Below are 13253 nucleotides of genomic sequence, written 5' to 3'. Positions count from 1 at the left end.
GTTGCAAAGAGTCAGACATGATTTAGGGACTGAAGTGGAACTGAAACATAAATGATACTGTTTTTAATTTCAGATTGTACTTTTTCATTGCTGGGGTATATAGCATAGCAGTAGTCTTTTGTATATTGTATTCTCCAAACTTGCTGTAATTATAATGGACTATTAGTTCTAAGAGGTTTTTCTTTGTTGATTCATTTGGATTTTCTGTACAGACAATCCTGTCATCTGTATGCAGAGCGCTCTGAGTTTTTCTTTGCAATCTGTCTGTCCATTATTTCCTTTTCTTGTCTTACTACATTAGCAGAAACTTCTAGTGTCATGTTGAAAAGGAGTAATGCTAGGATATAGTCTTGCTTTGTATTTGATTTTAGTTGAAAAATTTCTAGTTTCTCAACCATTAAGTATGATGTTAGCTATAGGTTTTTTGTATCTACTCTTTGTCAGAATTTTTAATTGACTTGTTTGCTCTTGAAAAAGTAAAGAAACAAGTTGATTGAAAATCTTGACAGAGGAATATAAGTGGTTAAATATTCTTGATAGAAAAGAGAATCTAAAAATAAGTTTTTCAGAGAGGAAAGAAGGCTGGCACCATTCTGCATTTTAAAAAACAAAAGAAAACCATAAAAACGTCTTTGGGAATGGGTAATAACCAAGGATTTAGGCTTTTTCAGCAAATTTTCTTATGTTCTGCAGAATACACGATTTTGTTTGAAAAAGTTCCTAGCACTCTTGGAGGCAAAAGATTGCCCACATAACTGTCTTTTGGTTGCTGTGTTGCCAGATGAAGTGAACTAGCAATTAGGAATGTTTTCTTCTGTTTTTTTTTTTCTTTTTTTATAAGATTAGTTTTCATGTATATAATTTGAACATACATATTTTGTAAATGTGTAGAAAAATATCTGGCCACATAAATGCTGAACTTGACAATTGTATGTAATGTGTAGGAAGTAAGATGTAGAAGAGAAGGAAGTAGCACTTTGAGTTTTTTCTCTACATACTTCTATAGTTGAACTTAAAAAAATAATTATTTGTTCTTTTAACAACTAAAATCAGGAAGGGAAAAGTTGTATGGGTCATAGATTATTTAAAATATTTTGAATGCTATTGAAATCTTTATGATTTAGATTAGAATCCTTATGATGTAGATTAGAATTGGAGATGTAGAACTAACTGGTAATAAATAATATGTCTGAGATTACAATATGACTTTCAGAAATATTAAAGTGTTTTTATTATCTCGTTAACTGAATTATTGAATGGGTCTACTCTCCAAGACCTTGAAATACTATATGGAATATTAATTTCTGTATAATAGCTCAATGATTTTGAGTATTTCAGATAGCTCCTTGCCTATAAACATCTTTATCAGTGTAGTTATATAGTGTGCTCATTTTCTTTTCTTCTTTTTTGAAGTAAAAAAGCGTAGCTTTATTACTTTGCCAGGCAAAGGGAGACACATGAACTCCAACCTTAAAAAGCCATGTGTCCCAACCCCAGAGGTTTTGATGAAGGGTTTCATAACAATGGTTCAAGACAAAATTAGGGTATGTATAGGGCCTGCACTCTAAAGTGTGCTCAGTTTCAGCTTCTCTAGTTGGATTTAATTTGCTCCAACCACAAAGATTAGGAGAAATGTACCACTCCCAATTTTCCTAATCTGAAGTGAATTTTCTGGGGTTTTGTTGATCTTGAATAATGATGGCTGTGAGCTCTGTTCTCCCTTTTAGGGAGTTTTTGCCTGTATTTTTCGATGATTCTCTCCCTGACCCCATTTTAATATAGAGACATGCCAAGGTCAATGTTAGTGTTTTACTAATAACCAACCTTAAATATTCTTATTTCTCTGTATCTTTCTTTCCATTAGTGAACCACGTATTTGGAAGAAATCAACCTTTCCCTTACTTATTAGAATTTGTCTTTTTCCTTCTTTATATGTATTATATATGTATATATTTGGTGATGTAGAACAAGATAGGTCAAATTCCTGCCTTCCATTCTAATGCAGGTTACACATAAATAAATAACTTCAAATAATGCCAAGAACGGAATGATTAGGGTTGGTGTGGCCCTTATATACTGTATTGGGCAGTATTATAGCTAGAGGACTACATACCAGTATGTTTAAATGTTTAAAAGTTATAAATCAAGCGACATCTTCTTAGTTACAACACTGCATCTGAGTTCCCAGGAGCCTCTATCTTTAAGGCCCATAGGCTGAAGTGGCTGCTTGCTCCTGGTCAGCTTTTCACTTGTTAATCTGTTTAGTAGGATGGATCTGCTCTGGCTGGGCAGGGATGATTTGGTGGTACCTGGACCCCTCTAAAACAATATATGAACCAACACTGTCAGTTCCCCCAGGAATCTCCTACAGAGAGTTAACCTTGCCAACTCCTTTCTTTTCAAACTGAAGACTTCTAAGAAGTTCTAAGCTCTTCCCCAAATTGTACTAGCCAAGAAGAGAGGAAAGAAGGGATGCAGGTATTTGGGAGACTTGGCTTGCCTGGGTAATCACTTTGGTGAATTTAGGGCAGCCAGTTTTAACTGATTAAAAATTTTATAAGTGGCCACTTTTTCTGAGATTTTTCAAGGCAGAAGCTGTGGTGATTTTTCTCCTTTGTGCACATATACGGGGTCAGTCTCAGTTCTTTATCCTCTGGCCTGAGGGGCCTCCTTCAGCCAGCACCTCTCTTCCTTTTGAGTAACTTCCACTGACTCAATTGCTTACTGAACTTTAAAGAACTTCCTTACAAGGCTGAAAGTAGGGGAAAGGTCTTTATTTTAGTAATTATGGTATGCAGGGTTCTCTAAAGTGCAGGTCCCTGCCAGGTCTGAGGGTGATACTGGTCTGAAAGTGGACTTGATCCTAGTCTGCTCTTTTATATGCCTCTTTGATTTCTCCCTATCCTGCTATCTGAATCCTCCTAGATCCTAAATCAATTTTCAAAAATTTGTGTATTTCTTTCATTTGTAAGATTATACTGGTGAACCTTGGATCACCTATGTCTGAAGTAGGCTCTAAATGAAAATGAGCTTTTTTCCTAAAGGTTTACAATAAAAATTTTAGGTAGTAATGATTAGTTTTCCTGTGCCCCCTCTCCCAACCTCAAACAAACACCAAAACCGAAAAAAGGCAAACTGTATACAGACTTATTGCCAGTTGGAATACTAGCTTAAAAGTTATGTTGTATTTTTCTCCTTACAGGTGTGAAAGTTGTGTGGATTTACTCTTTGTGAGAGGAGCTGGAAACTGTCCTGAGTGTGGCACTCCACTTCGAAAGAGCAACTTCAGGGTACAGCTCTTTGAAGATCCTACTGTTGACAAAGAAGTTGAGATTCGGAAAAAAGTGCTAAAGATGTAAGTGTTAATGCTTGAATGATTCGGTTCACAAAGATTTTGACAGTTATTTCTATAATTGATGTAATTATTTACTTGTAGAAATGTGGACAGTTTGGAGAGTAAGTATGAATTGATCTATGTATTTGTTCAATGTTAAAAATTTATTAAGTTCTTTGAGAACTCAGTAATATTATCTAACCTTTGTTAGAGAAGAGTAAATCTTTTTTATGGAAAAATAATTATGTCTTATTTTTAGCTGCTCTGTGTGGCTTGCAGAACCTCAGTTCTTGACCAGGGAATGAACCTGGGCCACAGCAGTGAAAGCCTAGAATCCTAACTACTAGGCCACCAGAGAACTCCCAAAGAGTAAACCTTCTGAATTAATGGCTTCACAATTTATTTGCTTTATTTATTCTTTAATTTAATTAGTAAATATGTATTGAGAACCTACTCTGTGCAAACAGTGTTATGCATATTAGGCCTTAAGTATGAGATGGCTTCCTAGGTGGTATAGCGGTGAAGAATCTGCCTGCCAGAACAGGAGACATAAGAGACTTGGATTCGATCCCTGGGTTGAGAAGATCCCCACTATTCTTGCCTGGAAAGTCTGAGGGACAGAGGAGCCTGGCAGGCTACAGTCCATGGAGTTGCAAGGAGTCAGACATGATTGAGTGACTGAGCATGGGTGTGTGCACACAAACACATATGAAATGAGTGTAATAGCTACATACCTTGCTCTTGTAATGCTTACAGTATAGTAGCTTGGATAGCATTAAAATAGGCAAACAAAACAAATATGTGATTATCAGTTCAGTTCAGTCGCTCAGTCATGTCCGACTCTTTGCGACCCATGTTTTGCAGCACGCCAGGCCTCCCTGTCCATCACCATCTCCTGGAGTTCACTCAAATTCACGTCCATTGAGTCGGTGATGCCATCCAGCCATCTCATCCTCTGTCATCCCCTTTTCCTCCTGCCCCCAATCCCTCCCAACATCAGAGTCTTTTCCAGTGAGTCAACTCTTCTCATGGGTTGGCCAGAGTACTGGAGCTTCAGCTTTAGCATCATTCCTTCCAAAGAAATCCTAGGGCTGATCTCCTTTAGAATGGACTGGTTGGATCTCCTTGCAGTCCAAGGGACTCTCAAGAGTCTTCTCCAACACCACAGTTCAAAAGCATCAATTCTTCAGCGCTCAGCTTTCTTCACATTCCAACTCTCACATCCATACATGACCACTGGAAAAACATAGCCTTGACTAGATGGACCTTTGTTGGCAAAGTAATGTCTCTACTTTTGAATATGCTATCTAGGTTGCTCATAATTTTCTTCCAAGGAGTAAGTGTCTTTTAATTTCATGGCTACAGTCACCATCTGCAGTGATTTTGGAGCCCCCCAAAGTAAAGTCTGACACTGTTTCCACTGTTTCCCCATCTATTTCCCATGAACTGATAGGACCAGATGCCATGATCTTAGTTTTCTGAATGTTGAGCTTTAAGCCAACTTTTTCACTCTCCTCTTTCACTTTCATCAAGAGGCTTTTTAGCTCCTCTTCACTTTCTGCCATAAGGGTGGTGTCATCTGCATATCTGAGGTTATTGATATTTCTCCCGGCAATCTTGATTCCAGCTTGTGTTTCTTCCAGCGCAGCATTTCTCATGATGTACTCTGCATAGAAGTTAAATAAGCAGGGTGACAATATACAGCCTTGATGTACTCCTTTTCCTATTTGGAACCAGTCTGTTGTTCCATGTCCGGTTCTAACTGTTGCTTCCTGACCTGCATACAGATTTCTCAAGAGGCAGGTCAGGTGGTCTGGTATTCCCATCTCTTTCAGAATTTTCCACAGTTGATTGTGATCCACACAGTCAAAGGCTTTGGCATAGTCAATAAAGCAGAAATAGATGTTTTTCTGGAACTGTCTTGCCTTTTCGATAATCCAGTGGATGTTGGCAATTTGATCTCTCGTTCCTCTGTGTTTTCTAAAACCAGCTTGAACATCTGGAAGTTCACAGTTCATGTATTGCTGAAGCCTGGCTTGGAGAATTTTGAGCATTACTTGACTAGCACGTGAGATGAGTGCAATTGTGCGGTAGTTTGAGCATCCTTTGGCATTGCCTTTCTTTGGGATTGGAATGAAAACTGACTTTTTCCAGTCCTGTGGCCATTGCTGAGTTTTCCAAATTTGCTGGCATATATGTGATTATAAGTTCGGAAAAATGCTGTGAAGTTAGGGAGTAAATATTGTTGTGAGTTAGTGATGTTGGGTGAGACCCGAGGAGGTAACATCTGTTATTGAAAGCTATAAGAGAAAATTAGGGTAGCTACAATTTATTTTCATACATCTCTCTGTGTGTATATGGGTACATAAATATTTCTAGTGTTCCTTTTCTCTTGTGATTTAATTTTTTACTTTTTGTTAATAGTTTTAAATTTTATTTTATCTCTCCTTTTGCTGTAAGCCACCTTATTACTTTTTAGGTTATGGTTAGAATTAATATCTGTCTATCTAGGTGGTCTACATTTCAACTTTGTTCACTGGTTTTTTAGCAGCATCTTTCTGGGTACTTTATCAATAATCCAAGCTGCTCTTTTATTTTTTGGATTACTTCTTGGAGATAGTCTCTCTTAGATTCTTTTGTTTTTTGTTTATTTTAAATTTATTTGTTTATAACTGGAGGATAGTTGCTTTATCATGTTGTGTTGGTTTCTGCCATGTATCAACATAAATCAGCCATAGGTAGGTTCTCTTAGATTCTTATCTTTTATCATTAAGCCCTTTGATTTTCTAATTTTTGACAGATACTTTACATTATTTATAGATTTTTTCCTTTCTTTTTTGCTATGTGAGATCTTAGTTCCTCAACCAGGGATCAGATCTGTGCGTTCTGTATTGCAAGCACAGGGTCTTAACTCTTGGGCCACCAGAAAAGTTCCACATTGTTTATAAATTTTCTTTATCTAGCATTCTTTAGATTATAACGGTCATGAAAAATAGGAAGGTGTCCTCTTTCTGGAAATTAGTGAATCTATTTATTAGAAGTAAACAATATAAAAAACCAAATATTCCAATGATAGACCTGTTTCAGCTCATTTCCCATTTCTTCAGTGTTTTAATTTCTTTATTTTTCCCTTGTCTTAGGATTTTACATATTGTACCATTCTCTTTACTCTACTCCTCTGTAGTCAAAAGAATTTAAAAACAACATTCTTGGTTTAGTTACAAACCTGGGGTCAAGAAAACTGTTTTATACCATAAGCAGTTCTTTTTTATTTATCATGTATGAATTAGGTAAGAAGAAACCAGTTAGATGATATTAAAAACAAGTGATATGTAATATGTTCATTTTTTTCTTCTTAAAGATACAATAAAAGGGAAGAAGACTTTCCTAGTCTAAGAGAATATAATGATTTCCTGGAAGAAGTGGAAGAAATTGGTATGTATTTAATGCTTGTATTTTGGTATGCTAGCCTGTATGCTTTTATATTTTAGATGCCTAAGAGAATATCTCATATAAAAGTCTCTGATGAATTTTGTTGTGGTAGTTGATGTTTCAGTTCAGTTCAGTCGCTCAGTCGTGTCCGACTCTTTGCGACCCCATGAATCGCAGCACGCCAGGCCTCCCTGTCCATCACCATCTCCTGGAGTTCACTCAGACCCACGTCCATCAAGTCCATGATGCCATCCAGCCATCTCATCCTTGGTCGTCCCCTTCTCCTCCTGCCCCCAATCCCTCCCGGCATCAAAGTCTTTTCCAATGAGTCAACTCTTCTCATGAGGTGGCCAAAGTACTGGAGTTTCAGCTTTAGCATCATTCTTTCCAAAGAAATCCCAGGGTTGATCTCCTTCAGAATGGACTGGTTGGATCTCCTTGCAGTCCAAGGGACTCTCAAGAGTCTTCTCCAACACCACAGTTCAGAAGCATCAATTCTTTGGCGCTCAGCCTTCTTCACAGTCCAACTCTCACATCCATACATGACCACAGGAAAAACCATAGCCTTGACTAGGCAGACCTTAGTCGGCAAAGTAATGTCTCTGCTTTTGAATATGCTATCTAGGTTGGTCATCACTTTTCTTCCAAGGAGTAAGTGTCTTTTAATTTCATGGCTGCAGTCACCATCTGCAGTGATTTTGGAGGCCAAAAAAGTAAAGTCTGACACTGTTTCCACTGTTTCCCCATCTATTTCCCATGAAGTGATGCGACCGGATGCCATGATCTTCGTTTTCTGAATGTTGAACTTTAAGGCAACTTTTTCACTCTCCTCTTTCAGTTTCATCAAGAGGCTTTTTAGCTCCTCTTCACTTTCCATTGTACCTAAAAGACATACTTAAGTAATGAACATTTTGTCTTAGGGAAAATATGATGAATAGAGGTACTACTACTTTATAGCTGGGAAGAAAGGTATATATGTGTATATATTTTCTATATGTTGATGTATTAGAATAAATGAGAAAATGCTCAGTTTTAAAAAATAGAATTTCCATTGTCTGTATCCATGGTGATTAAAGCCATAAGTTGTTTACTCATCATTTATGATTCTGTGCATGCAGCAATTTGAAAATATTATGAAGTAGTTGAATGTTGAAGTGACATTCTGTTATTCAGTGTTACTGTAGAATCAGAAGGTAGAGTAATCTTAGTGCTTATTCTTTCTCTTGTGATTAGTCTAAAAGAAGCTTTCATCAAAAGAAAGCATTGTTTCTGTTTTTTTTTAATTTAAAATTTCATTTATTTTTAATTGAAGGATAATTGTTTTGCGGTATTGTGTTGGTCTCTGCCATACATCAACATGCATCAGCCATAAGTATACATATGTCCCTCCTGTTTCTGCTTTCTTAAATAAGACTTTGGAGATGCTACAAAGTCTGAAATTGCTAAATATCAATTAAACTTGCCATAATTACTATTACTTAATCTAGGTTTGAAAATAATACAGGAGTTACCGACGATGAAAATTAGAACAAGACCAAGAGAATTAAATAATTATCTTTTTATTCTTTTCTCAAACCTGAGAGCCAAGCTATACTCACATTATTTCTTAAAGTATAATTATAATAAAATTTATTATTCTGTAAAATATTTATATATAGTAAATTTTTTAGCCAATTCAAATTTCTGAGGAATGGAGTATTCTAATTCTTTTCATTTCTGTATTAACTGAGAAAATCTGAAAACTTTTTATTTCGACTATTATTGAAACTTTTCTAAAATACCTAAGTTTATTTATTATATCGTAGCGAGCAGCACATGCAGAACATAATTTAGCCTTTTTTTCTGGTATCTTTTAGTGCCTTGGAACCATTGCTTTTTTATTCTAATTGTATTCACTGTACTTTGTATATAATCTTAGCAACCCTGAATGGCTATAGATTTTAGCTGAAAAGATGATAGATTTGGGAGTGCTCAGGTAAAGTAGAAAAGTTAGGATATAGACTGAGAAGTTGAACTGAAAACAAATCTGCAAAAATGGGCAAGTGTGCAGATATGTAGGAATCTGGCTATACTTAGATATTTGGTTTAGGAAGGCAGTTGGACAACAGGCAGTAAGACAGTCAGCTTACATTTATTCTGAAGGTAATGTGACTAGTCAAAAGTCTAGTCAGGCAGTGAAGGGAGAGGAGATTATAGCCGTCACAGAGCAAGTTGAATACATGGTCACAAATCCAAGCAGTCAGGTAAGATAAATAAAATAAACTGATAGATCAAGAAGGAGGGCAAGATGGGATCTTGATTCTGGAACAAGATTTTGGTTGAGCCATGATTTTGAAAACTACATTTTTGTTTTTTTTGCTGTGACATTAATTAATTTGGAGATATGAACCACCTGAGGGCCTGTAGGTAAAATCATGTCCAGAAGTGGGAGGTAGGAGTGACAGGTAAGAGCAAATCTGAATATTAGGGCTTACAGTACTACATTTTTTTCTTTACTGGAAAAGGAAACTAGCCCAGAACATTTAATTTGAAAGTGATTCTGCTAATATGTATATTCATGAAGGACTAACTTTAGTTGCAGTATGTTGACACTCTCTTAACCAAATTAGTTGACTTATTGGAGTAACTGATATTTCCCAGTCCTTCTATAACATGGACTGACTGATGATTGAAGCATAATCAGTGCATAATGTATCCTGTCCATTAGAAGATGTCTTTAAGTATACTTCTGTACTTCTCTCACCAGTTCAGTTATATATAAAGTTGATTGCATAGGTAATCAAACCTTCTTATGCCAGCTGTACTTTTTAATTGTAATTAATTTAAGTAGTTTGTAAGACTGGAAAAATTATAGAACTTTAGAAGGATTCTGTTTCTGAAGTCCTTGGTCCACTTGAAAAAATGGAAACTGAACAATATAGATTACACTTATGGTTTATACAAGAAGGAAGCAGAATTCCCATTAAAAACTGTACCTTAACTGTGTGTTATTACATTAGAGAGTGATTGTACACTTAGTGCATATGCTTTAAGTTAAAATAAAGTGTTCAAGGAGTGTGTATATATGTTTCACCTCTTTGGCAGACTTTTTAAAGTAATCCACTACTGATCCTGATCATGTTGGACAAAGAGCAGTTCTTTTGCATTTGAAAATATTGGTGAAGTTTGGGACCTAGCCTCATAGTTTATTTTCTGAACTTTAGCTCAACTCAGCAAATATTGTTCTCTGTGAATTATTTACTTGCTGAGAATATATCATCTTTGTTTTCAATAAGTTCATATTCTAAAGGGGGAGATAATTATCAAATTATAATTTAATGTGAAGGTAGTATGGGCATTTATTTATAAAGTATTTTAGGAATATAGATAGCAAAACAATTCAGCATTAGGAAGTAGAGGTAAAGTTTGAACCACAGAACACACAATCTTAAAAGATTAATAGTTTACCAGGTAGAAAGAGGATGGAAGAATGTTTGTAGCAAAGACAAACTCACAGAAATACATGTTGAGCATGTTGGATAATGTCAATTCAGTTCAGTCACTCAGTTGTGTCCAACTCTTTGCGACCCCATGAATCGCAGCACGCTAGGCCTCCCTGTCCATCACCAACTCCCGGAGTTCACTCAGATTCACGTCCATCAAGTCAGTGATGCCATCCAGCCATCTCATCCTCTGTCTTCCCTTCTCCTCCCTGCCCCCAATCCCTCTCAGCATCAAAGTCTTTTCCAGTGAGTCAACTCTTCGCATGAGGTGGCCAAAGTACTGGAGCTTCAGCTTTAGCATCATTCCTTCCAAAGAAATCCCAGGGCTAATCTCCTTCAGAATGGATTGGTTGGATCTCCTTGCAGTCCAAGGGACTCTCAAGAGTCTTCTCCAACACCACAGATCAAAAGCATCAATTCTTTGGTGCTCAGCCTTCTTCACAGTCCAACTCTCACATCCATACATGACTACTGGGAAAACCATAGCCTTGACTAGACGGTCCTCAGTTGGCAAAGTAATGTCTCTGCTTTTGAATATGCTATCTAGGTTGGTCATAACTTTTCGTCCAAGGAGTAAGCGTCTTTTACTTTCATGGCTGCAGTCACCATCTGCAGTGATGTTGGAGCCCCAAAAAATAAAGTCTGACACTGTTTCCACTGTTTCCCCATCTATTTCCCATGAAGTGATGGGACCGGATGCCCTGATCTTCATTTTCCAAATGTTGAACTTTAAGCCAACTTTTTCACTCTCCTCTTTCACTTTCATCAAGAGGCTTTTTAGCTCCTCTTCACTTTCTGCCATAAGGGTGGTGTCATCTGCATATCTGAGATTATTGATATTTCTCCTGGCAATCTTGATTCCAGCTTGTGTTTCTTCCAGCCCAGTGTTTCTCATGATGTACTCTGCGTAGAAGTTAAATAAGCAGGGTGACAATATACAGCCTTGATGTACTCCTTTTCCTATTTGGAACCAGTCTGTTGTTCCATGTCCAGTTCTAACTGTTGCTTCCTGACCTGCATACAGATTTCTCAAGAGGCAGGTCAGGTGGTCTGGTATTCCCATCTCTTTCAGAATTTTCCACAGTTGATTGTGATCCACACAGTCAAAGGCTTTGGCATAGTCAATAAAGCAGAAATAGATGTTTTTCTGGAACTGTCTTGCTTTTTCCATGATCCTGTGGATGCTGGCAATTTGATCTCTGGTTCCTCTGTGTTTTCTAAAACCAGCTTGAACATCTGGAAGTTCACGGTTCACGTACTGCTGAAGCCTGGCTTGGAGAATTTTCAGCATTACTTTACTAGCATGTGAGATGAGTGCAATTGTGCTGTAGTTTGAGCATTCTTTGGCATTGCCTTTCTTTTGGATTGGAATGAAAATTGACTTTTTCCAGTCCTGTGGCCACTGCTGAGTTTTCCAAATTTGCTGGCATATTGAATGCAGCACTTTCGCAGCATCATCTTTTAGGATTTGAAATAGCTCTACTGAAATTCCATCACCTCCACTAGCTTTGTTCGTAGTGATGCTTTCTAAGGCCCACTTGACTTCGCATTCCAGGATGTCTGACTCTAGATGAGTGATCACACCATCATGATTATCCTGGTCTTAAAGATGTTTTTTGTACAGTTTTTCTGTGTATTCTTGCCATCTCTTCTTAATATCTTCTGCTTCTCTTAGGTCCATACCATTTCTGTCCTTTATTGAGCCCAACTTTGCATGACATGTTCCCTTGGTATTTCTAATTTTCTTGAAGAGATCTCTAGTCTTTCCCATTCTGTTCTTTTCTTCTTTTTCGTTGCATTGATTGCTGAGGAAGACTTTCTTATCTCTTCTTCATATTCTTTGGAACTCTGCATTCAGATGCTTATATCTTTCCTTTTCTCCTTTGCTTTTTGCTTTTCTTCTTTTCACAGCTATTTGTAAGGCCTCCCCAGAAAGCCATTTTGTGTTTTTGCATTTTTTTTCCATGGGGATGGTCTTGATCCCTGTGTCTGTACAATGTCACGAACCTCATTCCATAGTTCATCAGGCACTCTATCTATCAGATCTAGGCCCTTAAATCTATTTCTCACTTCCACTGTATAATCATAAGGAATTTGATTTAGGTCATACCTGAATGGTCTAGCAGTTTTCCCTACTTTCTTCAGTTTGAGTCTGAATTTGGCAATAAGGAGTTCATGATCTGAGCCACAATCAGCTCCTGGTCTTGTTTTTGTTGACTGTATAGAGCTTCTCCATCTTTGGCTGCAAAGAATATGATCAGTCTGATTTCGGTGTTGACCATCTGGTAATGTCCATGTGTAGAATCTTCTCTTGTGTTGTTGGAAGAGGGTGTTTGCTATTACCAGTGCATTTTTTTGGCAAAACACTATTAGTCTTTGCCCTGCTTCATTCCACATTCCAAAGCCAAATTTGCCTGTTACTCCAGGTGTTTCTTGACTTCCTACTTTTGCATTCCAGTCGCCTATAATGAAAAGAACATCTTTTTTGGATGTTAGTTCCAATCTGTTATAGGTAGATAGAACCAGAGGAGTGACTAACAGACTGGACCTTGGTTAATGAGGGCTTTGTAAGCTAGATTGTAAGGGTTAAGATTTTATTCCGTGGCTAGTAGAGAGGCAGCAGAATATTGAGGTGAAAGTGAAAACTGAAAGTGAAAGTCACTAGGTCGTGTCCTACTCTTTGCAACCCCATGGAATATACAGTTCATGGAATTCTCTAAGCCACAATACTGGAGTGGGAGGCCTTTCCCTTCTCCAGGGAATCTTCCCAACCCAGGGATCAAACATAGGTCTTCCACATTGCAGGCAGATTCTTTACCAGCTGAGCCACAAGTGAAACCCGAATATTGTGGTACTGATGTGGAATACTGACAGGAGATAACGCGAGGCTGTGAAACCATTTTTAGGGGCAGTAGCAACAATTTGGGTAAGTGCTTAGAGTAGGTTTCAGTATTGACCATCTGTTGATGTCCATGTGTACATCAGTATCACAATAGAGGACTCTA

At 37.4% G+C, this 13253-nt stretch overlaps 1 protein-coding gene across 2 annotated transcripts in view; it reads left to right on the top strand.

Annotated features, from left to right (window-relative positions):
* MNAT1 (MNAT1, CDK activating kinase assembly factor) overlaps window positions 1-13253 on the top strand; it is a 226603-nt gene that overhangs the window by 50166 nt on the left and 163184 nt on the right. For both annotated transcript variants that reach the window (XR_001918666.1, XM_005685941.3), the window contains exons 2-3: window positions 3203-3355; window positions 6696-6769. Coding sequence is in view for 1 of the 2 variants with exons in the window: in XM_005685941.3 (XP_005685998.1) it covers window positions 3203-3355; window positions 6696-6769 (227 nt within the window). In the remaining variant the exon portion in view is untranslated. The remainder of the gene's footprint in view (window positions 1-3202; window positions 3356-6695; window positions 6770-13253) is intronic.

This window comes from Capra hircus, chromosome 10, assembly GCF_001704415.2.
Source record: "Capra hircus breed San Clemente chromosome 10, ASM170441v1, whole genome shotgun sequence".
Taxonomy (NCBI): domain Eukaryota; kingdom Metazoa; phylum Chordata; class Mammalia; order Artiodactyla; family Bovidae; genus Capra; species Capra hircus.
Note: the sequence above shows the minus strand (reverse complement) of the source record. Positions and strands in the feature narration are given on the sequence as shown.